Consider the following 27,485-nt stretch of genomic DNA (forward strand, 5'->3'; position numbering starts at 1 on the left):
GTGGAGTAAAGTAGAGTTGATTTAAGCAAAGCAGAATGCTGTTGATAGGAGTGGAGTACATTAGAGTGGCGTGGAGTAGAGTAAAGCAGATTTGCATTGAGTGAAGTGGAGTAAAGCAGAGAAGTGTTGAGAAGAGTGGAATAAAGCAGAGGGGGATTGAGCAGAGTGGAATAAAGCAGAGAGGAGTAAAGGAGAGTAGATTAAAGCAGAGTGGAGTGCAGTAACGGAGAGTGGTGTGGAGTAAAGCAGAGTGGAGTAGAGTAAAGTAGAGTGGCGTTGAGTGGAATTGTGTAAAGCAGAGTGGTGTTGCACAGAGTGGAATGGAGTGGAGTAAAGGAGAGTGGAGTGGAGTAAAGAAGAGTGCTGTCCATTGTAGAAAAGTAAATTAGAGTGGTGTGGAGTGGAGTAAAGCTGAGTGGAGTAAAGCAGAGCAGTGTGGAGTAAAGCAGAGTAGAGTAAAGCGGAGTAGAGTAAAGTGGAGTAGAGTAAAGCAGAATAGAGTAAAGCAAAGTGTAGTGTAGTAAGGCTGAGTGGGTAAGTAGAGTGTAGTTGATAAGATTGGAGTAAGCAGAGTGGAGTTGAGTGGATTGGAGTAAGCAGACTTGAGTTGAGTGGATTGGAGTAAACAGAGTGGAGTTGAGTGGATTGGAGTAAGCAGAGTGGAGTTGAGTGGATTGCAGTAAAGCAGAGTGGAGTTGAGTGGATTGGAGTAAGCAGAGTGGAGTTGATAGGATTGGAGTAAGCAGAGTGGTATTGAGTGGATAAGAGTAAAACAGAGTGTTGAGTGGAGTAAAGCAGAGTTTTGATTGGAGTAAGGCAGAGTGGCCTTGAGTGGAGTACAGCAGCGTGGAATGGAGTAAAGCAGAGTGGTGTGGAGTAAAGCTGAGTGGCATGGAGTGTAAAGCTGAGTGGCATGGAGTGGAGCAAAGCAGTGTTGTGTTGCATGGCGTGGCGCTGCATATAATGCAGTTGTGGTGCGTATAATGGAGTGGTGTTGCATAGAGTGGCGTGGCGGTGCATAGAGTGGTTTGGTGTTGCATTTGGGTTTGCGTTTGGTGGGGCATTGTATGAGAGAGGGTGGGTGTAAAACAGATGTGAAGAGGAGGAGAATGGGAGAAGGAGAGAAAGTGTGGAGAGAGTGGCTAAGAGACAGTATAGGAGTATGTGAGGGCGAGTGTGGGGAGAAATTAGGACAGGAGTGGAAGCGAGAAGGAGAAAATGTTAAAAGGAAAAAAGTGTAAGAGGGAGTAAGAGAAGAAAAGAAGGAAGGGATCAAGTGAGAATGAATGTGCTATACAGAAGGAACAGAATTTGTGAGAGAAAGGTCATTGTGGAGTGGATGTTGCATAAGGGAGAAAGGTGTCGAATTTGAGGTTGGGGATTAAAGTTTAAGTTTTGCTGTGGCCCCAATATCCTGTGATCTGGGCAAATATTTTATTTACTTTGTGTGTACGTAAATGCATTATGGATTTAAGTGGTGTTATTTAAAAGCACTTCAATCAATACTTTTGGATGATTTTTGCATTATTAGACCATGTATTACTTATCAAGTGCTGTGGTGTGTACAGGAAAACCCCAGCTGAAATTAAGCAGTAGTTTTAAGTCTAAAATTGTTCATATAAATAAGTGAGCGCACATTTACACACTGTACGTAGTAACAAAAAAAAAATTAAGGCAGATATACAGTGTGGATGGCAAAAAATACATGCAACACAAGTTTGTTTTAGGTATTAAAGTGTAAAAATAATGTTAACTGCATATTTAGGACACCGCTAAGAAAAGTATTATAGTGTAACCTAAATAGTAAATACAACACAGATGACTTTTAGTACTGGGTGTTATAAAAGACAAACTGCATATTACAGAACACACACCTTATACAGCACGCACAAAACCAACATTGCGCAGAAGAATATATATATCCTACGCCAGTAGGTAGTTATAGTTAGAACCTAGTTTCCATAGGAAAAGCATTTTTTGATTTGCTAATAACTTTGGCGTCGTATGATGAATCTTCAGGAAATTCACAAAAAAAAGGTATATCCAGGTCAGCTCCTATCCTGAAAGTTTATGGGTAATTCCTCAAGCGGGGGCTGAGAAAAAAAGGGGGTCCCAAAACGTGTTTTTCATGTGCTAATTTCCATAGGAAATTTTTAGACAGGCTACAGCCCGAACTGCTGGACGGAATTACACCAAATTTGGTAGAAAGGTAGCTCTTGGTTCAGAAAGCAACTTTTTTTTTAAAACGGTGTAAATCCGTTCAGTAGTTTGTGAGAAATTCAAAAAATAAAAATATCAATATCTAGGGGTGCAGTGGGTTCGCAACTCCTCCCGAGCACAAGCTCAATTCTTATTGGCTGACAACACTCCAAACTAGAATGTGTTGGCAGCCATTTTGTGACTCGGTAACCCAGTCACAAGAAATGAAGGAAAAATAAAGATGAAAATGTAGAAAGGGGGGCAGGGTACTCCCTAGGCTTGTTCAGGGAGTCTCACAAGGCCCCCAGGGCAAAAAGAGCATTTTTTTTCTAAACAGCAGAGGTCGCACTGGGGTCGCAGAGTCTGCCGAGAACTTTTTTTTCAAATGAGGCATTTCGTATAAAAAAAAACCCCGGGTGGGCCAGGTCTTGGGGGCACTCCGAAATTAATTTGCGGGGGCCCTTGGGGGCCCCCGCTGCCCCGGGGTCTGCCACCTCCCCGGGGCACAAATAGAAATTAGTGGGGGGGCCTTGCGGGACCCCCCAAGCCCCGGGGACCGCCACCTCTTCGGGCTATAAATCAAAATTAGTGTGGGGGGCTTAAACCCCCCACACACTGCCCCGGGGACCACCAGCTCCCCGGGGCACTTAATATCTAAATTTGGGGGTCCGTTATGGACCCCCGTGCCCCGGGGATCACCACCTCCCCGGGGCTTTAGATCTTTTGGGATTGGGGCCACGTGGCCCTCCTCCTGGAGCTCTTGATGGCCCTGGGGACCGCCACCCCCAGGCCCGGCTCCTGCAATGTCCCAGGGTGCCTGCCCCCGGGACATTGCTGTTTGCTATGAGAGGGTGGGAACAGAGCTCCCGCCCTGTCATAGCAACCCTGGTTTGCTTCGTTGCAGTGAGAGTAGGAAAACCTCTTCTCACTTCAAGGAAGCAAAGCAGAATTGCTTTTGGACAAGGGGAGCTGCATGTTAGCATCTCCCATTGTCCAAAAGCAATTTCAGTGAATATATATTATCTACTGGCGGTCGCCAGTAGATAGTTATAGTTAGGACCGCATTTCCATAGGAAATCTGAAAATTCTATTTTGAATAACTTTGGCGCCGGTTGACGAATCCTCGTGAAATTTTCAAAACTAATGGGGCGCTCCGCTCAGCTCCTACCCTGAAAGTCTCGGGGTGATTCGTCAAGCGGGGGCTGAGAAAAATGGGGGGTCCCAAAACGCGTTTTCCCCATGCATTTTCCCATAGGACCTTTAGTCGAAGGTACAGCCCGAACGGCTGAACAGAATTACTTGAAATTTGGCAAAGAGGTAGTCCTCAGGTCAGGCATGTGCCTTTTGCATATATGGAGTCAATCTGTTCAGTATTTCCTGAGAAAATTGCAGTTAAAAGTACATAAATATCTATAGGCGTGCACAGTGCGCGCACCCTAACGTGCGCGAGCGTAATTGTGATTGGTGGTTACATGTCAGTCAACGTTCGAATCGGTCGAAATCAGCAAGTGTCGTCCGCCATTTTGTTTGTTTTGGGTGCGACAGTGAAAAAGAGAGGTGGCGAACGTGAAAAGGGGGCAGGGTAGAGAGTTCCTGACCCCCTAGCCTTTGTCAGGGGGTCCCTGAAGGACCCCGAAGGGTGAAAAAAACATTTTATTTTTTGTAAAAAAAATCGCGGGGTGCGCGCACGGTGCCCGCACGGTGAAAAACCTTTAAAAAAAATATATAATAATACATACGTAACTTAGCATTTAAAAAAACCATACAAATTCACATAAAAAACCATAGGTTTCACATACGTTATAGTTAGGAATTAGCATTTAAAAAACCTTGCAAATTCACTTAAAAACCATAGGTTTCACACATGTTATAGTTAGGTGGACATTTCACTCGTAAAAAACCAATGAAATTCCCCCGTTATAGTTAGTTGAGATAACTATAACTCGCGCGACCGCCACTCTATCACAAGGATGATGTCATCAGTGATGCCACTGACCATGTCATGAGTGATGTAATATGTGACGTCATGAGCAGAGGATTGCGGGCGCGCAAGTTATAGTTATCTCAACTAACTATAACAGGGGAATTTCATTGGTTTTTTACGAGTGAAATGTCCACCTAACTATAACATGTGTGAAACCTATGGTTTTTTAAGTGAATATATACATATATATATATATATATATATATATATATATATATATATATATCTCTAAACTAGAGTAGAAATATGTTTTATTTTAGCAAAAAAACAGTATATGCTAGATCTAGGATGCAAAATAATCGGCAAAATATAGGGAGAAAGGTGCTGACTTTGAAGCTAGGGATCAAAGTTCAAGTGCCTATAACTGTACATAGTTAAAAAAAAATGCACACCGTCAAAAGTAAATTTTAGCCACAATACATTGACACCCGGTACACTGAAAAAATCAATTCACAGCATATTTATTACACATCGCGAACAAAAGCAATATTGTGGAAAATAACTAAAAAATATAAGACAGATAACTTTCACTTTCGCATGTTATAGAAGACAAACAGCATATTACATAACACGCCCGTTACAAACCACAGTCTCAAAAAACAGTGCGCAAAATAAAGAAAATGTATGAAAACTACAACAGAAATACGTTTTAATTTAGCAAACAAACAGCATGTTAGCAACAGAAATACATAATTGCGAATAAAATCCAAATTGAGATTGCCTAGAAAAGGAGTCTTTTGAAGAAAAAAAAATAGGAGGGAAGTTATGTATATTAAGTGTGGTTACATCACGTTGACTCCAAAGCAGGGGAAGCATAGTGTGTACTTTCCATACCTACTTTCTACTCTTGTCTGAGTATAAATGTCAAAGTGCATTGGGGCCTCTAATTAGTGCCACAGAATATTTTAGCCCTTCATCTCCTCCACCGGGCTCCTCTGTGAAGCAGGCCCCATGACCCACTGGAAGGGAGGGGGAGGGAGAGCAGAGAGAGTGGGCAGAAGAGCAGGGGTGCGGGGGAGACAGGAGAGGGAAAGCTAACCAGCGTGGTGCTTTGAAAGGGCGCTGCACTGATAGAAACCTAGGGGCATATTAACAAGGGCTTTATCTCCGCTTTTTTGGCTTTAAAAGCCAAAGAAGCGGAGATAAAAATATCGCCCTATCAACAGGGTGCTAACATGCAAAATCGCATGTTAGCACCCTTTTTCACTACGCTTCCCTTTGCATCTCTAATGAGATGCAAAGTGGGCGTTCCAGAGCAAAATAATAGGAAAAATGTCGCTAAGCGACATTTCTCCTATTATCAAGCTTCACGCTAACCCTGTTAGAGACAAAAAAAGCAGCGCTAACCACGGTTAACGCTGCTTTTTTACATCTGCTAATTTTCAGACTTAGCCATTTATCCAATGGGAGGTGGATTACATGGCTAAGTCCACCATGGGCTATCAACAAGGATATCCCTATCCTTGTAGTTTTATCGCTGCATTTCCAGCGATAACCTCCCAAAATGCTGCTATCGCTGGATTTTTTATCGCCTAGTCGGTTAGCGTTGTTAATAACGCGATAACCAGGCGATATTATCCAGCGATAGCGGGTGTTAAAAAAATTTACGCTAAGCGCCCTTAGGGTTAATTTTCCCTGTTCCTTGTTAATATGCCCCCTAGCGCTCAAGGAATGAGCTCATGCCCTCCTGTTCTTCCCGGAGACCAGAGGCAGTCCACAGCTGGGGCAGCTGCAAGGAGCAGGGCAGGCACAGACAGCAGTGCCCCACGCTCTGAGGTCTGGCTCTGCTGTGAGGCATGCTGGAGCCTTCTGACTGATTGGGAGGGGGAGAGAGAGCACAGGGGAGGGGGGAGAGAGAGCACAGAAAGTGAGACAGAAGAGCTGGGAAATACACAACCATAAAAGTGAAACCAGCGCAGCACTAATAAAGTATGTCAACAATTATTAAAACATGCAGGGTGGGGGGCAGGAGGAGTTAAGTGCAGGGAACAGAGCAGGCGCCCAGCAGACGCTCTGATGAGCAGGATACAAACACTGTGTGTTAACTAGGAAGCAAAAAGTGTGCCTGGAACAGCAGGTAGGAGACTCTTGTTTAAGAAAATATTGCAGACAGATCGTAAATTAAACTTACTGAGTAACAACACATGAGAAAGAGCCAGTCCTCGTAGGAGGTGACAATAGGAGACAGGGAGGTACTAAGGAGGGACTACAAGCCTATTAACAAATGAAAAGCCAACATTTAAAAGGACAGTGACAGCAGCCAATTGAAAAGGAGGGCGGAGAGTGTGTGGAGCTTCAAGTACGTACCTCAATACAGCATGTCTCAAAGAGACAGGGCAAGCGCTGTCTATCTGAGACGTAAACAGTGAAAAAACATCAGAGGTTGAGATGAAGGAAGCACTGAACATATGCCTTCTCCATGGCCTCTTCTGCCATGACTCAGTGGGCCAAAGGTCATGTTTGGGTGAGCCTGGCCCACCCGGCGCCCCTACTAGAACAGGGCCTGGGTACCACATGACTCCCACAAGAAGCTGATGTCCACTCACCCTCAGCCGCTAGCGCCAGATTCCAAATACTGAAAGTTGGTGGGGCTCACCCTCTCACACACGCAATCACCTCAGATCCCTCATAAAAACCCTGGTCCTCTTAGAAGTGTAACAGTTCCTTATTCAAGCTGCCAAAAGACGCCTTGCAGGGAGGTCCATGCATGCAGCTCAGCTGACAGCACACACTGCCCCTCGTGCAGTTGACCCCCTCCTGCAGGTTTGCAACACTCCTCAGCCCTGATCTGCAGCAGAAACCGCAGCTTTTCATAGATGAGACTGTACAGAGATGTGCAGAGGAGATGCTGGGAAAGAAAGTCAAACATTATTGAGAAAGGGTATGCAGTTCCTTAAGAGGATGATTAGTTGGTGAGGTCAATTCTTAAATCCGTCGGTATTGATTGGACTCAAAGAACCATGAAACATGTCGACCACTAGAGTAGGAGACAGTTAGAGACAAATACAAGTCACACTAACTGACCATCTTCCTCTAAACTTTTTAATGAGGTGGACAGCTGTCCTAAATAAACACATTTAACAGACTATCCAACCTTTTTTAATTCACTCTACTCATCTACACTCCTTTAGGCCCCTCACACCCACGCACTCATCGGCAAGGAACAAAAGATCTCCGCTAAAGAGCCCCTTCACGGGTGCCCGTCGGGCATTGCACCGCCGGCCCGACGAGGAGCAGGCCCAGATGATGAAGCATGACACCTAGCTTGCTGGGTGTGTGAGGGCATTAGTTCCGAATATGGGAACTCCCCTTTCCTACCTATAGGTTCTTTGAGTCTTATCAATACCGACGGATTTAAGAATTGACCTCACCAACTAATCATCCTCTTAAGGAACTGCATACCCTTTCTCAATATAGTCTATCCGGGGCATGTATGCTGGACCTCATGTACAAGCCCTTCTGTCCTCCCCCCTTTTGTTAATAAAGAAAGTCAAACACACAGTTCTGCCAAGACACCTCATTCCTACCTTGCAACAACTCGCTGCTCCACAGCCTGGACTCACACACAGCTCTGCCAACACACCTCAGTCCTACAGCAACTCTGCTGCTCCACAGCAGAGACTCACACACAGCTCCGCCAACACACCTCAGTCCTACAGCAACTAACACACCTCAGTCCTACAGCAACTCTGCTGCTCCACAGCAGAGACTCACACACAGCTCCGCCAACACACCTCAGTCCTACAGCAACTCTGCTGCTCTACAGCAGAAACTCACACACAGCTCCGCCAACACACCTCAGTCCTACAGCAACTCTGCTGCTCTACAGCAGAAACTCACACACAGCTCCGCCAACACACCTCAGTCCTACAGCAACTCTTCTGCTCCACTGCATAGACACACACAGCTCCGCCAACACACCTCAGTCCTACCCTGCAGCAACTCTGCTGCTCCACAGCAGAGACTCACACACAGCTCTGCCTACACACCTCAGTCCTACCCTGCAGCAACTCTGCTGCTCCACAGCAGAAACTCACACACAGCTCTGCCTACACACCTCAGTCCTACAGCAACTCTTCTGCTCCACTGCATAGACACACACAGCTCCGCCAACACATCTCAGTCCTACCCTGCAGCAACCCTGCTGCTCCACATCAGACTCACACACAGCTCTGCCAACACACCTACACCCTGGCCTGTGGCGTTTCCTGTTATGTTTGCATCAAACACCACAAATAAAAGAAATAAATGATGTAAGCTTGGAACCGGCACGATCAGGCCTATTTTGGATACAGAGAAGGCTCAATGTCAACAAAACAAAGTCCTGGTGCATGAGTATTTAATGAATGTATCGACAAGTGGGTGTACATTTCGGAAGATAAGAGGGACACAGTACTTGTTAGTTCATAGGTAATACTATTCAGAGAAATGTAAGTGGCAAAGGAAACCAGTCCAGTGCTTCCCACCCAGGGCCTAACCTGATCTTAGCCGATCACAAAAGTGCTTTTTAAGAAGTTTTATTCGGGGCAACGAGGAGTCAAAGGTGCTCGAAAGGGTGTGCACCGGAGACTACAACACACACAGTAATAGCTCACAGCCCTACTGTTGCTTTCAACTACTACACAATGGAAGTTCTGGTCCGGCCCGCCCATGGAGCACCAGACCTATCACAAGGCTGTCTCGGCCACCCCAAGAGTCCCAGGGCCACCGTGCCCACGCCTGGATCACTAGACCCACCCCAAGACTGTCACATCAACTCCAAGAGCACCAAGGTCGTGCCACGGCCATGAAGCCCATATCAGCGGCACCAGGCGTATTCCACAGCCATGAGGCCCATATCTGCAGCACCACGCTTATCATACAGCCATGAGGCCCATATCCGTAGCACCAGGCGTACCCCACAGCCATGAGGCCAACCTCCAGACCATATTATTCCAGGGCTTGCCGGGGCCATTAAACTCACCTCCAGATCGCTTAGCCCTTCTGCTGCCAGCAGGACAACCAAGGACTGCCAGACTGCCCCGCAGCCATCTGGCAACCCCGTGGACGGCTTGGCTCCTCCAAAACGCCTCTTATAATCAAATGAGGGAGGGAGAAGCTGAGACTCTTTCGGCTTCTATCCGGTAAGCAAGTAATCAAAGGAGAATGAATCACTTGTCCTGTTTCTAACCGGGGTCTTGGGTTCTTACTGTCTTTAAAAACCCTCATTCACGTTGAAGCCGTTGGTGCGGTATATCTTGATTTTCCGCAAGCTTTATTACGTGAAAAGCACCATCATCGGGTCTTTTGTTATGCTTTCCTCCGCCTGGAGGGAGACCAACTGGTATTCACAGTAGTGGTCAGTGATGGAGAGAGTGAGAGTGAAGTGTGTCTTAAATTACCTCCATCTATCAGAACTATTTCTATTGTGTTGATGATGGGGTAAAGCTCTAAAGAGAGAGGTGGTGCGTAAATAGAAGAGCCACTGTTCTATTGCACCCATTTAAAAACGGGAGTGGTCGACATGTTTCAGCCCTTGGGTGCCCTGTCTGGTCGTTGGGCTTTCTTCAGGACTGTGTGGTTGTACACTTACTGTTTTGTAGTCTGCATAGGTAAGTAATGCACTTACCCTTCTTCTTGCGTGTGCTAATTAGCACTCTGACCTGTTATAGGTGAATTGTACCTGTAACTTATGTTTATGACAAGAAGCTCCGTCGGGGGACGGGCAGAGTGAGACCTTCTCTACTTTGAGACGTCCTACTGGTGACTTGCGCTAGCTCCATCTGCCGTGCCCCGGTGCCAGAAGAAGGGTAAGTGCATTACTTACCTACGCACACTACAAAACAGTAAGTGTGCAACCACACCGTCCTGAAGAAAGCCCAATGACCCAACACGGCTCTCAAGGGCTGAAACATGTCGACCACTCACGTTTTTGAATGGGTGCAATAGAACAGTGACTCTTCTATTTACGCACCACCTCTCTTTTTTTAGCTTCACCCCATCATCAACACAATAAAAATAGTCCTGATAGATGGAGGTAATTTAAGACACACTTCACTCTCACTCTCACCATCACCATCACTGATCAGTACTGTGAATACCAGTTGGTCTCCCTCCAGGTGGAGGAAAGCATAACAAAAGACCCGATGATGCTTTTCACGTAATAACGCTTGCAGAAAATCAAGATATACCGCACCAACGGCTTCAACGTGAATGAGGGTTTTTAAAGACAGTAAGAACCCAAGACCCTGGTTAAAAACAGGTAAAGTGATTCATTCTCCTCCAAAAAGTCATCAGACCCACCCACAGATGGATAGGACGATCCCCAGGCTGTTACTCCCTCCTCCAGCCGCTAAGCCCAACCCAGAGCCATCAGGCCCACCAGAGAACGCAAGGCCATGCCACGGCCATCAAGTCCATCTCTGGATGACCAGGCCGCTCCAAGCTGACATCAAGCCCAGCCGTGGATGACTAGGCCCATCTCAAGATTGCCACACCCCCTCCAGACAGCTAACTCCTACCTGCGGTCATCAGGCCCACCTAAGAATGCTAGATCCATCTCATGTCCATAAAGCCCAACCTTGGATGACCAGCTCCCCCAAGACTATGAGACCGACCCCTAGATGGGTGGGCCCAACCCAAAGCCATCAAGCCAACCCTCGGAGCGCCCTCTTAGATAACTTACTCTGTTACCCTTGTCTTCGTACAGGATCTTGAGGGCCTCCATGGCCCCCGTTAAAGACTGCATGGACGTGAAGATGTTCTGATACACCAACTTAGCGAAAGGCTTCCGCTCCTCCTCTTCCGAGTAGCCGTCCTTATGAATGATGTGCATCTGTTTAATGAACGTTGTTTTCCCGCTCTCCCCAGTACCTGTTGAAGTCAAGAGTCAAACAATAAACCGGGTCAGATAGAAGGTTCTAAGGTACAGTGACGAGCAAAGGCAGCTTTCAGGGGATGAAGGCAAATACATCATTCCAAGGTGGCTGACTCTGTAAGGATGGCAATGAGGACTGAGGAGGAATGGGCTGCAGTAGGAGACACGGTATGATATAAGAAATAGAGAGAGGAGTCATCCAAAGGGTGACACGGCAGAGCAAGGCACCTCTTGAGTGAGTCCAGGGCAGGACTAGAGAAGTGTGCCCTACTCAGCACCATATTAAGTGATAGGATCAGCACACATGCCAGTCTATTGGAATTGGCAAACAAGGGCTACACACTTTCCAAAGGTATAAAGGGCTGAGGATAACAAATTGTACACTATAGGCTGACGTCAAGTCTTCAGTGCTTCATTCGACTCAGGGTGCTGATTGTATATGCTGGAAAATCAAACCTCCCTCATGGTGATTTGGGAGGAAAGGAGCTGAGATCTCATGCAGCCCGTTGTGTCCAGGCCCTAGGTGCAGGGGGAAATATCGCCCACACTGCTGATGTCATGTCCTCAGAGTCGTGCTCTCACACACCTGCTGATTTCAGACCTCAGCGACAAGATACTACCCAGCTACCTGGATTTAGTGCACAGGAGGCGCAATATCATCAATGTTTGCTGATTTCAGCTCTGAGGGGCTCGAAACGCACTGATCATTTCAGAGCCTGAAGGTTGACATCTTGTTCTTGACTTGATCCTTGGTAGCTAGGTGTTCAGGATCTGGGATCCTACCTATCCTGCTCCGATCGCATCCGTCCCGTTGATTCCATCCCTCTGGTACTAAGAGCTCCCTCGTCCTACTTATTCCAGTACTTGTCAGTGTTGTTGCCTCTATCTGCAAGCTTCAACAGCACACATTCTGTTAAGTTTAATATCAAGGAGAGGAGTCAGCACCTATATTCTGATTAAAGTACTGACAAAGACTATATCGCCCCCCCTTCTGACTGTAGCACATAGAAGGGGTGATATCCCCATCTCAGGATTATAGTGACTCACCTAACTACAGACAGGGAAACCTAGAATGGGGTTATCCCTCATCCACTGATTACAGAAGCAGGAGGGGGCGATGTCACCCTTGTGCAGATTGTTTTTCCTGGAAGAGGTCATGTAGCCTGTCTGCTGATCACAGTGCTTAGTCTCCGTGATATAACACACCTGCTGATCCCAGTATCTAAACGAGGAGATGTGAATCCGATTATTGCAGTATGAAGGTGTGATATCACACATCTGGCAACTCGCGCCCTTGCCCTGCAGTGTTGACATCAATTACATCATTTCAGGTGTCGCACTGATGCCATCCGTGATGTCATACAACACGTCACGAATGATGTAATATTTGCGGTCATAAGCAGTGCATGGGGATACTTTAGTTAACTACAACTGGTGAATTCCAGTGTTTTTGTGTTTAAAATGTAACGTCTGATAGAGATTTCTAGCTGCAGATTCCTTACATTACAATTTCCTATGTGTCAGACTGGATCAGGAATATTTTTCGTGAGCAGGACCCCTGAGCGCCAGTAGGGTTGCGTCGTTTGGCTCCACATGCATCGTCAGTGTCATCAGCACTGGAAGTGACTTCCGCGGCTCCCATATAGGTGCCACCTAGGCATGCTGATGTCAGTTCATTTATTTCTGTGCCAGCCAGCACTGATCTGCAGAAGGGCTATCCCTTCAGTCACTGACTGAATTTTTTTGTCTTTTTGTCAACTCTTTTGAGATATTTTTCCTCCTGGTGTGGCAGGGATGTCCTCCAGGGAATCCCACTTCAAGCCCTGCAGAGCCCGTCATCGACTGATGTCCTTGACGGATCTCCATGTTGTATGCCTGTGGTGTCTGAAGCGCCACCACAACCCGAAGTTGTACTCCGACTGCCACGCCATGAATCCTAAGGACTTGAGAAAGTGAACCCTCAAGCTCGAGGTCCCGGTGAAGGTGAAGATCCTGGGAAGCGTTTGTGGAGTCCAAGATCCTTGTCCCACTCCAAATCCTCGGGACATTTGGGTGAGTCTTGGAACAAGAAGAAGAAGTCGAAGAGGTCTTTTACTTCTGCTCATCTGTCGGTGGATTGGACGAGGAAGTTTTGGCATTCAAAGCCTAGCTCCCCAGTAGAGCCTGTGCCTGGGCTGACTCCACACCTTGCGGACTTTCCAGAAGCCGTAGCCACCTCAGCCCAGCTGAAAGAGATTTATGAGGCCATGCACCTCATATTTGGATGGCCAGACTCCACTGGCGTGCCTTCGGGCCCACGGGGTTGGAAGGGTCCCCAACTGGTTCCGTGCAGGCTGCTCTAGCCCTGGTTCCAGTCGGGTCCCAAAGATCCGTCCTGGATCCGGACCAGCACCGGTAGTACCATTTCGACATTCCCTTATGCCTGTCCCAATGCCGTGGCACCATCCCCATTCTGATCACTGATTCCAGTATGGAGCTGAGGGCCATAGCCCGATGCTAAATCCGGCCCGACTTGAGCCTTGTCTCCTAGATTGTAGATTGAGCTCTATGCCATTCAGTTAGAACTCGGGGAGGAGTGAGAGGGGTCTCTGTACCCTGAGGAACTCCAGTGATATGAAGAGAACCCTAACATGGACTGGAGGGAGGAAATGGGTTACGCCAGCAGACTGGATACTTTTGCAGATACTGGTATGCTTTCTCCGCCTGCCGTGGCTATGGAGGACGGAGCTTCTTATGCAATGGCGGTGCCAAGGGTGGCTGAGGTTCTCGACCTTCAGTTGCCCTCAGTGGCAGTCAAGACTAATGTGTTGACAGAGCTGCTGCAAAAGGGGGTTCTCCCATCAGAACTGACACTCTCATCCAATGACGCTATCACTGACATCCTTTCGGGGACCTGGTCCAAACACAACACAGGGGCTACTGTGAATAGGATGGTTGCCCGCTACCACCGCCCTGCCCCAGGGGACCTAAGCTTCCTCCCCCAACACCCTACCCTAGAGGGCTTGGTGGTCCCACCCTCGACATCCCACGGCACATTCCCTACAGCTCCCCTGGATAGGGAATCCAAGAGGCTGGACTCTATGGAGAAGAAGATGTATTCCTCTGCCAGCTTGCCATTGCGGTCTCTGAACACCACGTGCCTTTTGGGCCATTTTTCCCTTGCTCTGTGGGCAACAATTGTGCAGGTGCTGCCAACATTCCAGGAGGAGGCCTGGGCTGTACTCTATCAGGCTATAGCCGATGGGAGAGATGTAGTGAAGTCCACTATCTGTTGTGGACTTGACAAGACCAGCTCTCTAAGCAGGGTGGTTTCGTTGACAGTGGCCTTGACACGCCACACCTGATTGATGATGACTGACTTTTTGGGGGATGTCCAAACCTTTCTTATGTACGTGTCTTTTGATGGCACCCGTTTCTTCGGAGACAAGGTGGATCCGTCGCTGGAGCACTTCAAGGAGAGTCAGGCTACGGCCTGCTTCTTGCGCCTTTCTATGGCCCCACATCACCCTCAATCTGCCTTTTGTGGCTATGGAAGGGGCTTCCAGCTGTGCCAATTCCCTCCCAGCCAATGAGCCGCGCATGCTCCCCAGCTCTGCGTGGCCGAGGGCACAGTACCCACAGGCCTCGTGGGTCCGGCAGCCAGAGGTCTTGGCAGGTATTTGTGGCATGGTGTGCAGAAAAATACATTGATCCCCTTTCTGACCCTCTTTCTAAAGTTAAACTCTTCATTATTTCCCTTGCCCATCAGGGCTCTACTCTAGGCACTCATAAAGGCTGGGTATCTTCTCTTTCTGCCTTTTTACAGCTGCCTGACCAACCCTCTCAGTTCAAATCCCCTATTGTACATAGGTTTCCAAAAGGTCTTGTTCATCTCTCTCCTCGTTCACCATGAATCATGCCTCAGTGGGCCCTTAATCTGGTGTTAACTTTCTTGATGTGTGCTCCTTTCGAGCCTCTCCATAATTGTCCCCTCAGGCTTCTAATGATGATTAAAACAGTAACCTTGTGGTTATTACATCTGCCCATGGAGTATGTGAGCTGCAGGCTTTGTCATCTACGCCGCCTTACTTATCAGTCTATCCTGACAAACTGGTGCTTCGCACAAGGGCCTCCTTTCTAGTGAAAGGGGTCACCCCCTTCACATAGGCCAATCCATCACACTGCCTAAATTTACGCCCCTCCACATCCCTTTGAAGAAGAGGAGCGACTCTACTGCCTGGACTCAAACAGAGCGTTGTCGTTCCACCTCTACCTCACATGCAAATTCCAGGTGGACGACTAGCTCTTCGTGGGGTATGTTGGGGCGAAAAAAAGGCCGAGCTGTGCAGAAGCGGATCATCTCCAGATGGGTTGTGCTTTGCTTTGAAATCTGCTATGCGTTGGCCAAGAAGCAACTTCCAGAAGGATTGCAAACTCCTTCCAACAGAGCTAAAGCTGGAATCACTGCATTAGCTTGCGGAATTCAGGTCCTGGATATCAGACAACCAGCAACATGGGCTTCCCTGCACACCAAACATTACTAACTAGACAGTCAGGACCGTAGGGATGGGCACTTTGCTTGTTCGGTCCTGAAGGACTTGCTTGTTTGAAATTGGTCCTCAGACCCACCACCGTATGGTATTGCTTGGATATCTATTCTAAGGTAAAGAATCTGCGGCTAGAAGTTTCTGTCAGATGAACAAGTTACTTACCTTTCGTAACGTCTTATCTGATAGGGACTAAATCTAGCCGCAGATTCCTTACCGACCCACCCATCCTCCCCACTCTATGAACGGATTTCTAGGGGCAGGGCTAATCCCTTTCTGGTCCCTAGTTTCTACACCAATGGTCAGTGTTCTTAATGGCTCTGTGCTTCTGGCGTGGAAAGTCGTGATAAGAAAAGGACTTAAGCACGCCTAGGTGGCGCCTATATCTGTGCCTCGAACATCATTTCCAGTGCAGATGATGCACACAGAGCTGAATGACACCACCTATTGGCGCACAGTGGTACTGCTCATATTACAGATCCAATCTGATGCCTGGGAAATTTTAAGTTTAGGAATCTGGCGCTACATATAGTCTCCACCAGATAAGGCGTTACCGAAGGCAAGTAACTTGTTCATTGCAGGGCAAAGGGTGTGTGTAGTAGGGTTTGGGGAGGGACTGGCCTCTCCGAAAGACTTCTATGTAGGGTGAAGACTGTGCCTGGTATCGTTTTGCATTTTATTTATCTATTTATGTATTTATTTTTGTCCCCAAGACCACACAGGGGCCCTGCTGAGTCCCACAGGACTTCCACAGAACCATGATGACAATTTATTTATGTTTTTAAAAGAAAATTGATTAAGGGCATGCCCTCTTCTCCCCCACAGAGAGCTAGAGGGACACTGTGCCTCCTTATATCCCATCTTAAAAAATGTTCATGACTCACAGCCTTGTAGTGGCGGGCACAACATTTTTCTCCGATGCGGCCAACCAGTCACAGTCCCGCAGGACCAGCCAATCAAATTGCGCTTTTGCAGGCGGACCCGTGGAAGTCTAAGTCTCGCCAGAGTACCACAACAGTACTACGTCGATAGATATTTATCAATTTTTAACCCTAATTTCTCAAAAACTACTGAACAGATTTACACCAAAATACAAAAAGTACACTTTCTTGGTCAAGATCTAGTTTCTGCCAAATTTGATATTATTCTGTTCAGCTGTTTTGTGACCACTCCTCCCCTCTCCCCTTTTTCTCGGTTCCCACTTAACAGACCACCCTGGAAGATGAGGTGAATGAACCTTTTTTTTAAAACATGTCATGAAGTTTTGTGGAACAGTGCCAAAGTTATAAGCAAACAAAAGAATCTTTTTCGTATGGAAACATAGTTCTAACTATTACTACATTGTGTCAACTGGCGCTGGAACAATACAGAGAAGGACGGAACCTGTATGAAAAGAGAACTAACTCTTGAAAAGCTAGGCCTTCAAGGCTTTCCTGAAGTGTAATAAAGAGGGGGCCTTTCGGAGAGTGCAGGGGAGCTCATTCCAAAGTTTAGCTGCCCTGACCAAGAAACTTCTGCCGCCAGACCAAACCCACCTAAATGTTCGCATTCTAAGCAATGAGTCCTCTGAGGAAAGGAGGCAGCAGAAGAAACGAGGACCTCCCATTTTAAATTGAATTAAATGATTAATTATTGTGAGTGCAGGGCAAGTTTGCAAATTATAGTTACATTGAGGCATGAGTTATAGGTATTTGAGATGACTATAACTGGTGAATTTCAATGTTTTTTTAAGTTTAAAACGGTACATTGTCGAAGAAATTTTCACTGCACTATAACATAACTTTAACATTTCGTGGTTTTAGTAAATCTCTAGGATATATTCTATGTAAACCAATATTTTATTACCATACGTAAATGGTATAGGGGTGGGCTCCCCGGGACAAAATGAAAGAGCTGGCCCTGGGGTTTGGGATCCAGAGGCCTCTTATGGCTTGGGGAGGGGGGACGTGAAACTCTCTCACCTAAAGTACTCTTTGGCCCCAGGGCCCATTGGGGTTTGAAGGGTTGGGGACTGCGCGCTCCCCTCCCCTGATATAAATGTTGCCTGCCCCGGGAGGGGGCCGCATTCCTCCTTCTCCTTAAATATATATTATTTTAAATGCTGGCAGGCAGTTTTTTTTTTTTAAAGAAAATTATGATCCCGGGGGAGCCCCCTGAGAGATCAGTGGTATCATAAACTTTATTTTTTTTAAATCCCTGAGTCATATAATGGCTGCCAGCAACATTTTTCCTCATGTAACTGGCAGCCGATGAGAGCCTTACTCTTGCGGGAGCAAGATGGCCCAAGGGTAAAAAAACTCTCTGGGCTAATCAGAGGCTCTATTTTTTTAAAACTGGGTTCGAGGGACTTTCGCGAGAGCCCCTCGAACCCAACAGTTCAGATATACAAATATTTTTTTGCGTCTTTTCTCAGAAACTACTGAACGGATTTACACCAAATCACAATAAGACGCTTTTTTAGCCAGGATCTAGTTTACTGCAAAATTTGGTGTAATTCTTTTTTACAGTTTTTGCGATAGTGCTTCTTATAGAAATCTATGGAAAATGCATGTGGATTTTGCATTTTAGGGCCCCCTCCTTTTCAGGGCCCATGCCTAATGTATCGCCCCATACACACACTAGGCAAAAAAGAGCACGTGTTTGGTAATCTTTGAGCAGATTCGTCAAACTGCACAAAACTTATAAGTGAAACAAAAAAAGCATTTCTTAGGGAAACAGTGACCTAACTATAACTACTCTGTGGTATATATTTATATATATCTCACAGTGGCGGAAGCCACTGTGTAGTTATACTTCGGTCCGGGCGACATTGAAATTACTCTGGCGTAATTTGTGTAATTCAGGAATTTTGCATTACACTTGCTACACAAAATTTACGAACTCATGCCATTACGTTGCTTGTATTCTGTTGTTACTTTGCGTTTACAGTAAACATTTACCACAAATGCATCATCTGCGGTGAAAATGTGCCTGGGATGCGCGGGAACCACAGTATGCAAGTGGCTGCTGTTTACGATGCTTTTATTTTTGCACTATTTTTTAAAGAGAAATGCGCCCTTGCTTCAAACATTGACACGAGGTCAGACCTTCCTCTAAAATAAAGGATTTGCTACAGTATTACAGAATCACATTTTGCATAGTTATGCATAATTTTGATGAAATTTCCTGTACTTACTTGGAAGCAAATTATGCACATTTCATAAACCCCTAGTTATAGTTAGGTCATTGTTTCCATCAGAAAGGCATTTCTAAGTTCTAAAACTGAAATCTACATCTCATTTGAATACAATGCTTATTTTATAAAGCTCATGCCTGGCAATTATTTCGCCCCTTAGAGCTTAAAAGCGAGAACTTCACTGCCGGTCCCGCAGAAAAAGTTCCTTACGACTACATATCCCTCTAAAATGGACGAACGTTAGCTCAAAGGCTGTTGAAATTAAAAACAGGAATGGATGGGGTTACATAATAGTGTGCAGTCCCATGTGTGCTATCATTAACAACACGTGCTGGCCGCGCCCCACTGTTTAATTTGTGCCGGTGGTTTGACATGGTGATCACCCACACTCATAGTGTTTATAGGAGTTATTTTTCATTATCAGACTTTGACCGGGGCAAGAGATTCAGAAAAGAGAGAAAAGAAAAACAGAACGAAAACAAGGATGAATGAACCTGTAACACTGAGTCAAAGATGCAGGAAATGTAGGGAGGCAGAAGAGAGGCATGAAGTGGATTCAAGACCAGGCAGCTTCAGTATTCATGAGATAAAGAGACAAGAAGTGTAGGGGTGGAAGAAATAGGCGTGAGGTGGATTCAAGACCAGGCCACCTCTGTATTCATGAGATAAAGAGACAGGAAGTGTAATGTGGAACAGTCATGAGGTGGAATCAAGACAAGACAGCCTTGGTATTCATGACATAAAGAGAGAAGAAGTGAAGGGTGGTGGAAGAAAGAGGCACGAATCAAGACCAGGCAGCCTCGGTATTCATGAGATAAAGAGACAGGCAGTGTAGGGGGTGGAAGAAAGAGTCATGAGGTGGAATCAAGACGAAGCAGCCTCGGTATTCAAGAGATAAAGAGACAGGAATTGTAGGGTGGTGGAGGAAAGAGGCATGAAGTGGATTTAAGACGAGGTGGATTTAAGACGAGGCAGCATCGGTATTCATGAAATAAAGAGACAAGAAGTGAAGGGTGGTGGCAGAAAGAGGCACGAATCAAGACCAGGCAGCATCGGTATTCATGAGATAAAGAGACATGAAGTGTAGGAAAGTGGAAGAAAGAAGCATGGGGTAGAATCAAGACTAGGCAGCCTCGGTATTCATGAAAAAAGAGACAGGAAGTTTGAGGTGATGGAAGAAAGAGGCGTGAGGTGGATCATCAGTAGGAAGCCATGGTTTTTGACAATCCAAGCATACGGTTCATCAACAGATGCTCCTACGAAAAACTTTGTGTCCCTGTACTTATTACGGTTTTTTTTCCATGCGAGAACCTCTTCTGATATACCCTCGTGGACAGTGATTCGCCGACGCTTGGGAGGCTGCAGTTCTAATCATACAAACAACCCCATCCTCCCCCAACTCACCCCTTGTACCAGTTCCAGCCCCTGATAAAAAGAGATGTTTGAGAGACACAGATCTGGGAAAGGGAAGAGTCTGTGTGAAGCTGGGGAGGAGAGATGAGACATCGAGGTGGTCTGCATGAGCGGAAACCATCAAACATCAGCACCGGGCGCGTGGTCGGATTGAGGCTCGTGTCCGTGTCTGCCGAGGCCTTCTTCCAGTCTCCCTCACTCACTGTCCTGCTCTCACCAATGCAGCTCTCCAAAATGGTTTTGTACATACGTGCCTCAAAGCTGCACATGCACAGGGTGCCATAACATACGTACTTTAACCCTTCCACTGTCTCCTCTCAAGCATAACCTCTCTAGCTAAATTTATTGATAAACATGGATCCTCCCAATCGATAAACCAGTTTGGGTCCAGTCTGCAGCACTCCTGGTGATCAGTGATGTCCTTCTCCTCCCCGCCTCGGCTTCCTACTGGATTCAACCTTCAGTGCAGCCCAACATCAAATTCACCCTCACACTCAGAAACAGGGCGCGCCCTGGGGGGACTGGCCTTCAGAGGGTCCACTCTAGTCTATCCGAGCGCCTCAAAATGCAAAAATAAACATGTTCTTTGCTCCCCCCTATAATACGCAGGGCCCTTCAGGCTCCATCCTAGCCCCCACTCTCTTAGACATGAATGTTGAACCCCTGGGTGGGCCCTGCAGGATCCTGGTGCCCTGTTCCTGTCTAAAACTGGACTCAATTGACTCTTTCTCCAAAACAAAACCCTCACAAATGGATGGAGCAAAACAAAAGTACCTCAAATTCAAGGACTGAGTGTTCTCTTCCTCACACACCAACCCACCCAGCAACAGATCTTCTCAGGTTTGAATCTCTAAACTCGGCAGATTTCCCCCCAAAATGGACCTCTTCCACTAAATCCTCGGGCTTCCTACTGGACTCCAATCTTCACTTTGCCATGCGTATCCAGACCATGTCCAGGTGGCCATGTCCCACCCCCACAAACTCAAGAAACGTAACCACATCCTCTCCGTTCTGTATCTGAATTAAGCAGTGGATGCAATGGTAATCTCCTGTCTCGGTTATGGTAATCTCCTGTCTCGGTTATGGTAATCTCCTGTCTCGGTTATGGTAATCTCCTGTCTTGGTTATGATAATCGCCTGTCTCGGTTATGGTAATCTCCTGTCACTGTTATGGTAACCAGCTGTATCAGCTATGATAGTCTCCCATCCCGGGTATAGTAATCTCCTACCTCGGTTTTGGTAATCTCCCATGCAAGATATGGTAATCTCCTATCTTGTCTATGGTAATCTCCTGTCTCAGCTATAGCATCTTCCACCTCGGTTATGGTAATCTCCAATTTTAGCTATGGTAATCTCCCATTTTGGCTATAGTAATCTCCTGTCTTGGTTATGGTAATCACCTGTCTCGGTTATGGTAATTTTGTGTCTTGGTTATGATAATTGCCTGTCTCAGTTATGGTAACCTACCATCCCAGCTATGATAGTCTCCCATCTCGGGAATAGTAATCTCCTACCTCGGTTATGGTAATCTCCCATGCAAGATATTGTAATCTCCTATCTTGTCTATGGTAATCTCCTGTCTCATCTATAGTATCTTCCACCTTGGTTATGGTAATCTCCAATTTTAGCTATGGTAATATCCAATTTTGGCTATGGTAATCTCCCACCTTGGTTAAGGTAATCTCCCATCTCAGCTATGTAATTTTTGATTTTGGCTATGGTAATCCCCCATCTCGGCTATAGTAATCTCCTACCTCGGTTATGGTAATCTCCCATTTCAGTTAGGGTAATCTTCCATCTCGGCTACGGGAATCCTCCATCTCAGCTATAGTAATCTCTCATGTTGGCTTTGGCTCCTCTTAAGTGGTGGCAGGACACAAGTCCTACAAAAAGAAGTAGGGGTACTAACCAAGGTAGGCAGTATGCAGGTGACATCATGGCGTACGACATCACAGCATGTGACATCATGAAGCGTGACACTACATGTGGTATCACAACCCTGAACCTCACAGGAAGTGACATGACTAGAAGTGACATCAGATCGTAAGACCTCACACATATGTTTAGCAGGTCTATCATCAATACATTTGAGCGCATTACAATATTAAGCAAATGAGATTGTGCGTCTGAGTTGAGCCAAAAAAATGGCGCAACCCTGATGCAAAATCTGAGCCTCAATTTATACATTTAATGACGTATTTATCAAATTATCACGAGTTGCGCTGCGTTGTGTCACTGTGGATTAATGAAGCTACTCAGGGCAACGCAAGCTGGTCTTGCGTGGCTTGATAAAGCAAACTTAAGGTTTGCGCGCTTTTTCGACCCGTTACATGGCACACAAGCGGTGCAACCCTTTGATAGATATGACCCTTATTTATTTTTTTAACTCTGCCACAATGAAATTGTCAACAAGGTGACATGTTGCTGTGAATCTGTTGTGCTTGATTGATTCCAAAGTCTGCATTTTAACATATCTTATGGAGTTAAGGCATCTGCTGCATAGATTGCTGTGTGCCCAGTAACTCTCAGGGTCGGATAATAATAGTAAGATAACTCTGGAGGTTGATGCACTTGCTGGAGAGATCTGTGTTCTGTCTAGTCCCAGTTTTGAATGAAAGTAGCATAGAGGGTTAATATATCCTGCAAAGTACATCATATGCCACTTAAATGCCAGATTTTTATTTTATGTAGCTGGGTAAGTGGGTTACTGCTTTTAACACATAAATCTTCTTGTTACTTGCAGTTCATAAAATATAATCCTTTTAATATTGCTCAGTGAGCTATGAAGGACATGTGACTCCTACGCCTTGTAACCCTCACTGTCTTATGTAACACATCCTGTACATTGATTTACACACACGTGATTTATTTGTCAATGTATGGTGTGTAGGTGTAACTTTAAGTGCTTAGGATGAGTAGCGCTATAGAAGGAATAAAACAAAAGAGTGGCATTTAAACTGGTATTTGTGTAAATACTGGGACAGACCAACTCCTCTGGCACTCTTAAGGTGCGTGCACTTATATACAGGGACTCGACAAAGTCAAAAGCACGCCTCTCTCAAGTACACGTGAAGTAATAACCCGTGAGCCTTTGTTTCCCCTCCACTGCATCTGCAGCTGGGAGTGAGGTGCTCAATAGCTCCCAGCAGGATGCTCCTGATGGCCCCTTAACTTTAGCCTTTTTTTGGGCTCAGCTGGAATTTAAGACCCTCCCCTGCACTTTGCTGCTCAAAATGAAAGCAGATAACGCGCAGGCGCTGCTAAATGTGTCCTGGTGTCAGAAAATGACACCAGGAGGTGCTCAGCTTGTTTCTGTGGGGCCCAACCTCTTGACAGGGGAGACGAGCCCTCGACTTGTGCCCTGGGTGGTGGAATAGTTCCACTGACCCTTCCCCAGCCCTGCCAGCTCATCACAGAGCAGTGGACTGGTTCCACTGAAACTGCCCCAGCCATGCTGGCTCTTCACTGACAGCAGCTTAGTTCTCCTGACCTTGTCCCAGCCATGCCAGCTCCTCAGACAGCAGTGGACTGGTTCCACTGACACCGCCCCAGCCATGCTAGCTCTTCACTGACAGCAGCTTAGTTCTCCTGACCTTGTCCCACCCATGTTGGCTCCTTTAACAGCAGCAGCCCCTTCCACCGACCTTTCCCCAGCTCCGCTGGACTCATTTCAGTAACAACAGCCCGCTTCCACAGATGCACTGAGGGCCCGGAGCCCAACAGCCCGCCTCCACAGATGCGCTGGGGGTCCGGAGCCCAACAGCCCGCCTCCACAGATGCGCTGGGGGCCCAGAGCCCTCCAGAGGGGGCCCCTAGCGGTCACTCACCCAGCAGCAGCAGCTTGCGCTCCCTCCTGTCCTTCTTCTTCTGCTTCAGGAGCATTAGGTTAATTCTTTGGTCGACGTCCAGGGCCACCTTCTCGTCCTCCGACAGGTACCAGGAGCACCGGCCGCAGAACCAGCTGTAGCAGCAGCGGTCCATGGCGGCGGGGGCTGGCCTCGTGCCAAAGAGGTCACGCGAGTGTGCAAACCACCTGCTCACAGGACGAGGCCCTGCTGATGAGGTCACTGTGCCCTCATATTGACAGCTCCTCCTCAGGGCATTGGGCCTTCACAACACCAGACTCCTGAGGTCACTGGACCCTGTTATCACAGCCCCTGAGGTCACTGGTCCATCATAACAACACCCTCCTGAGGACACTGGGTCCTCGTATCACCAGACCCCTAAGGTCACTGTTCTCTTATGATGACTGATTCCTGAGCTCACTGGTCCTAATGATGATCGACCCCTGAGGTCACTGGTCCTAATGATGATCGACCCCTGAGGTCACTGGTCCTGGTGATGATCGACCCCTGAGGTCACTGGTCCTGGTGATGATCGACCCCTGAGGTCACTGGTCCTAATGATGATCGACTCCTGAGGTCACTGGTCCTGATGATGATCGACTCCTGAGGTCACTGGTCCTGGTGATGATCGACTCCCGAGCTCACTGGTCCTATTGATGATCGAATCCTGAGGTCACTGGTCCTGATGATGATCAACCCCTGAGGTCACTGGTCCTGATGATGATCGACTCCCGAGCTCACTGGTCCTAATGATGATCGAATCCTGAGGTCACTGGTCCTGATGATGATCGACTCCCGAGCTCACTGGTCCTGATGATGATCGACTCCCGAGCTCACTGGTCTTAATGATGATCGACTCCTGAGGTCACTGGTCTTGATGATGATCGACTCCTGAGGTCACTGGTCCTGATGATGATCGACTCCTGAGGTCACTGGTCTTAATGATGATGACTCCCGAACCTGAGGTCACTGGTCCTGATGATGATCGACTTCTGAGGTCACTGGTCCTGATGATGATCGACCCCTGAGGTCACTGGTCCTAATGATGATTGACTCCTGAGGTCACTGGTCCTGATGATGATTGACTCCCATAGGACGACCAACCCCAAGTAACCCGGTGTAGGTGCCGCGAAGGCTTGAAGTCTTGCCTTCTGGTGGTGTTTGGGGGTGCAATGTGACACGTGCACGTGGTGGGGCAGATATCTCTGTCCAAAAGACCCCCGTGCTGGTACCCACAGGACCAGGGTACGTCGAATTCCGAAGTACTTGGGAGCCAGAACTCACTCTTGTGGGCTGAGAATGTGGTTGTGTTCTGAAGGCTTCAATGTCAACAAACCACAAAACCCAGTGACCACGACCACCACCTCACCTGCACGTAGGAAGACAGTCAACCGGCAGTGCATCCAGTCTATGAATCCAGTCTTTGAGCTTCAGTGACCTAGTAAATGTCCAGCAGTGTCCATCGAGCGCCTACTTGCAGCATCAGACCTTGCTCCCCAGATGTCCCCCGGCGGGCAGAAAGCAGGTGGACCACCAACAAGTGTCACCCTGGATAGATGGCACCCAAGGTGCATGGGGAAACCAAGGTCCGCAGTGAGGCAGCCTTTCATATCCAAGGGCATGGGCAGAAGGATCTGGTCACAAGACCAACCAGAGAGACATGTCGCTGCCGGACCCTGGTATCAGAGGCTGGAGGAGCTTCCGGCCTGTGGCTCCCGCGCCCCGGGGAGGCGGCGGATGAAGCGGGGCTGGCCCGAGGAGGAAGATACGCCAAGTTCAGGAGAATTTATTCCAATCCAAAGGGCTGTCTCTCAGTGACTGTGCCAGGGAGGCGTCTGTGGACCCCTCTTCACCGAGGCATGGACGGGTCACTGCCTGGCCCCCGTGCCATCCTTTCGGACTTCCCAAGGTCTCCGGACCCCCCTCCAGGTAAGAGCCGAGGATGAGCCCTCGCCGCGCGCGATCCGGGACGCGTCCTCTGGGTAACCGCGAAGACTGGGACGCCCCTGAGGCAGGAGGCGTCTCTCGGAGCAGCTGCAGAACAGGTTTGAGGTTCCCCGACACTCTGCTGTAAACCGCCCAGAGAAACTCCGCACTCCCTGCACCGAGCGGCAGAGGCTCGAGAACAAAACATGTGCCACAAAACCCCTGGTGTCCATTCTCTTCCTCATTCCTGGGGCTCGAGGAGTCTCCACAGAGCAGAGGAAAAACTCCCGAAAACACGTGTGATGTCACTTCCTCTCAACCGAGTCCTGAGAGGAGGGGGACAGTGAAGGGGGCAGGAGGTCAGAATATGACTTAGAGACCGAGACAAGGGAAAAGAGACTAGAATATGACTCAAGAACAGCAAAGGGAGACAAGCACACAGAACATGACCCAAGAACAGCAAAGAGAGACAAGCAGACAGAACATGACTTAAAAACAGCAAAGAGAGACAAGCAGACAGAATATGACTTTAAAAGAGTCAAGAGAGACAAGCTGACAGAGTATGACTTAAGAACAGGAAAGAGAGACAAGCTGGCAGAGTATGACTTAAGAACAGGAAAGGGAGACAAGCTGACAGAGCATGAATTAAGAACAGGAAAGAGAGACAAGCAGACAGAATATGACTTAAGAAGAGGAAGGCGAGACAAGCTGACAGAATATGACTTTAAAAGAGCAAAGAGAGACAAGCTGACAGAGTATGACTATAGAAGAGCAAAGAGAGACAAGCTGACAGAGTATGACTTAAGAACAGGAAAGAGAGACAAGCTGACAGAGTATGACTTAAGAACAGGAAAGAGAGACAAGCAGACAGAATATGACTTAAGAAGAGGAAGGCGAGACAAGCTGACAGAATATGACTTTAAAAGAGCAAAGAGAGACAAGCTGACAGAATATGACTTTAAAAGAGCCAAGAGAGACAAGCTGACAGAGTATGACTTAAGAACAGGAAAGAGAGACAAGCTGACAGAGTATGACTTAAGAACAGGAAAGAGAGACAAGCTGACAGAGTGTGACTTAAGAACAGGAAAGAGAGACAAGCAGATAGAATATGACTTTAGAAGAGGAAGGCGAGACAAGCTGACAGAATATGACTTTAAAAGAGCCAAGAGAGACAAGCTGACAGAGTATGACTTAAGAACAGGAAAGAGAGACAAGCTGGCAGAGTATGACTTAAGAACAGGAAAGGGAGACAAGCTGACAGAGCATGAATTAAGAACAGGAAAGAGAGACAAGCAGACAGAATATGACTTAAGAAGAGGAAGGCGAGACAAGCTGACAGAATATGACTTTAAAAGAGCAAAGAGAGACAAGCTGACAGAGTATGACTATAGAAGAGCAAAGAGAGACAAGCTGACAGAGTGTGACTTAAGAACAGGAAAGAGAGACAAGCAGATAGAATATGACTTAAGAAGAGGAAGGCGAGACAAGCTGACAGAATATGACTTTAAAAGAGCCAAGAGAGACAAGCTGACAGAGTATGACTTAAGAACAGGAAAGAGAG

At 47.2% G+C, this 27,485-nt stretch overlaps 1 protein-coding gene across 1 annotated transcript in view; it reads right to left on the bottom strand.

Annotated features, from left to right (window-relative positions):
• Window positions 1-26,219, bottom strand: part of GNA15 (G protein subunit alpha 15) — a 74,375-nt gene extending 48,156 nt beyond the window's left edge. Inside the window, exons 1-2 of the mRNA XM_085636945.1 lie at window positions 23,981-26,219; window positions 10,848-11,035 (exon numbers count right to left, since the gene is read on the bottom strand). Coding sequence (XP_085493071.1) covers window positions 10,848-11,035; window positions 23,981-24,134 — 342 coding nt within the window. The 5' untranslated portion in view covers window positions 24,135-26,219. The remainder of the gene's footprint in view (window positions 1-10,847; window positions 11,036-23,980) is intronic.
• Window positions 26,220-27,485: the final 1,266 nt, after the last annotated feature.

The sequence above is a fragment of the Triturus cristatus genome, chromosome 12 (genome assembly GCF_964204655.1).
Source record: "Triturus cristatus chromosome 12, aTriCri1.1, whole genome shotgun sequence".
NCBI lineage: Eukaryota > Metazoa > Chordata > Amphibia > Caudata > Salamandridae > Triturus > Triturus cristatus.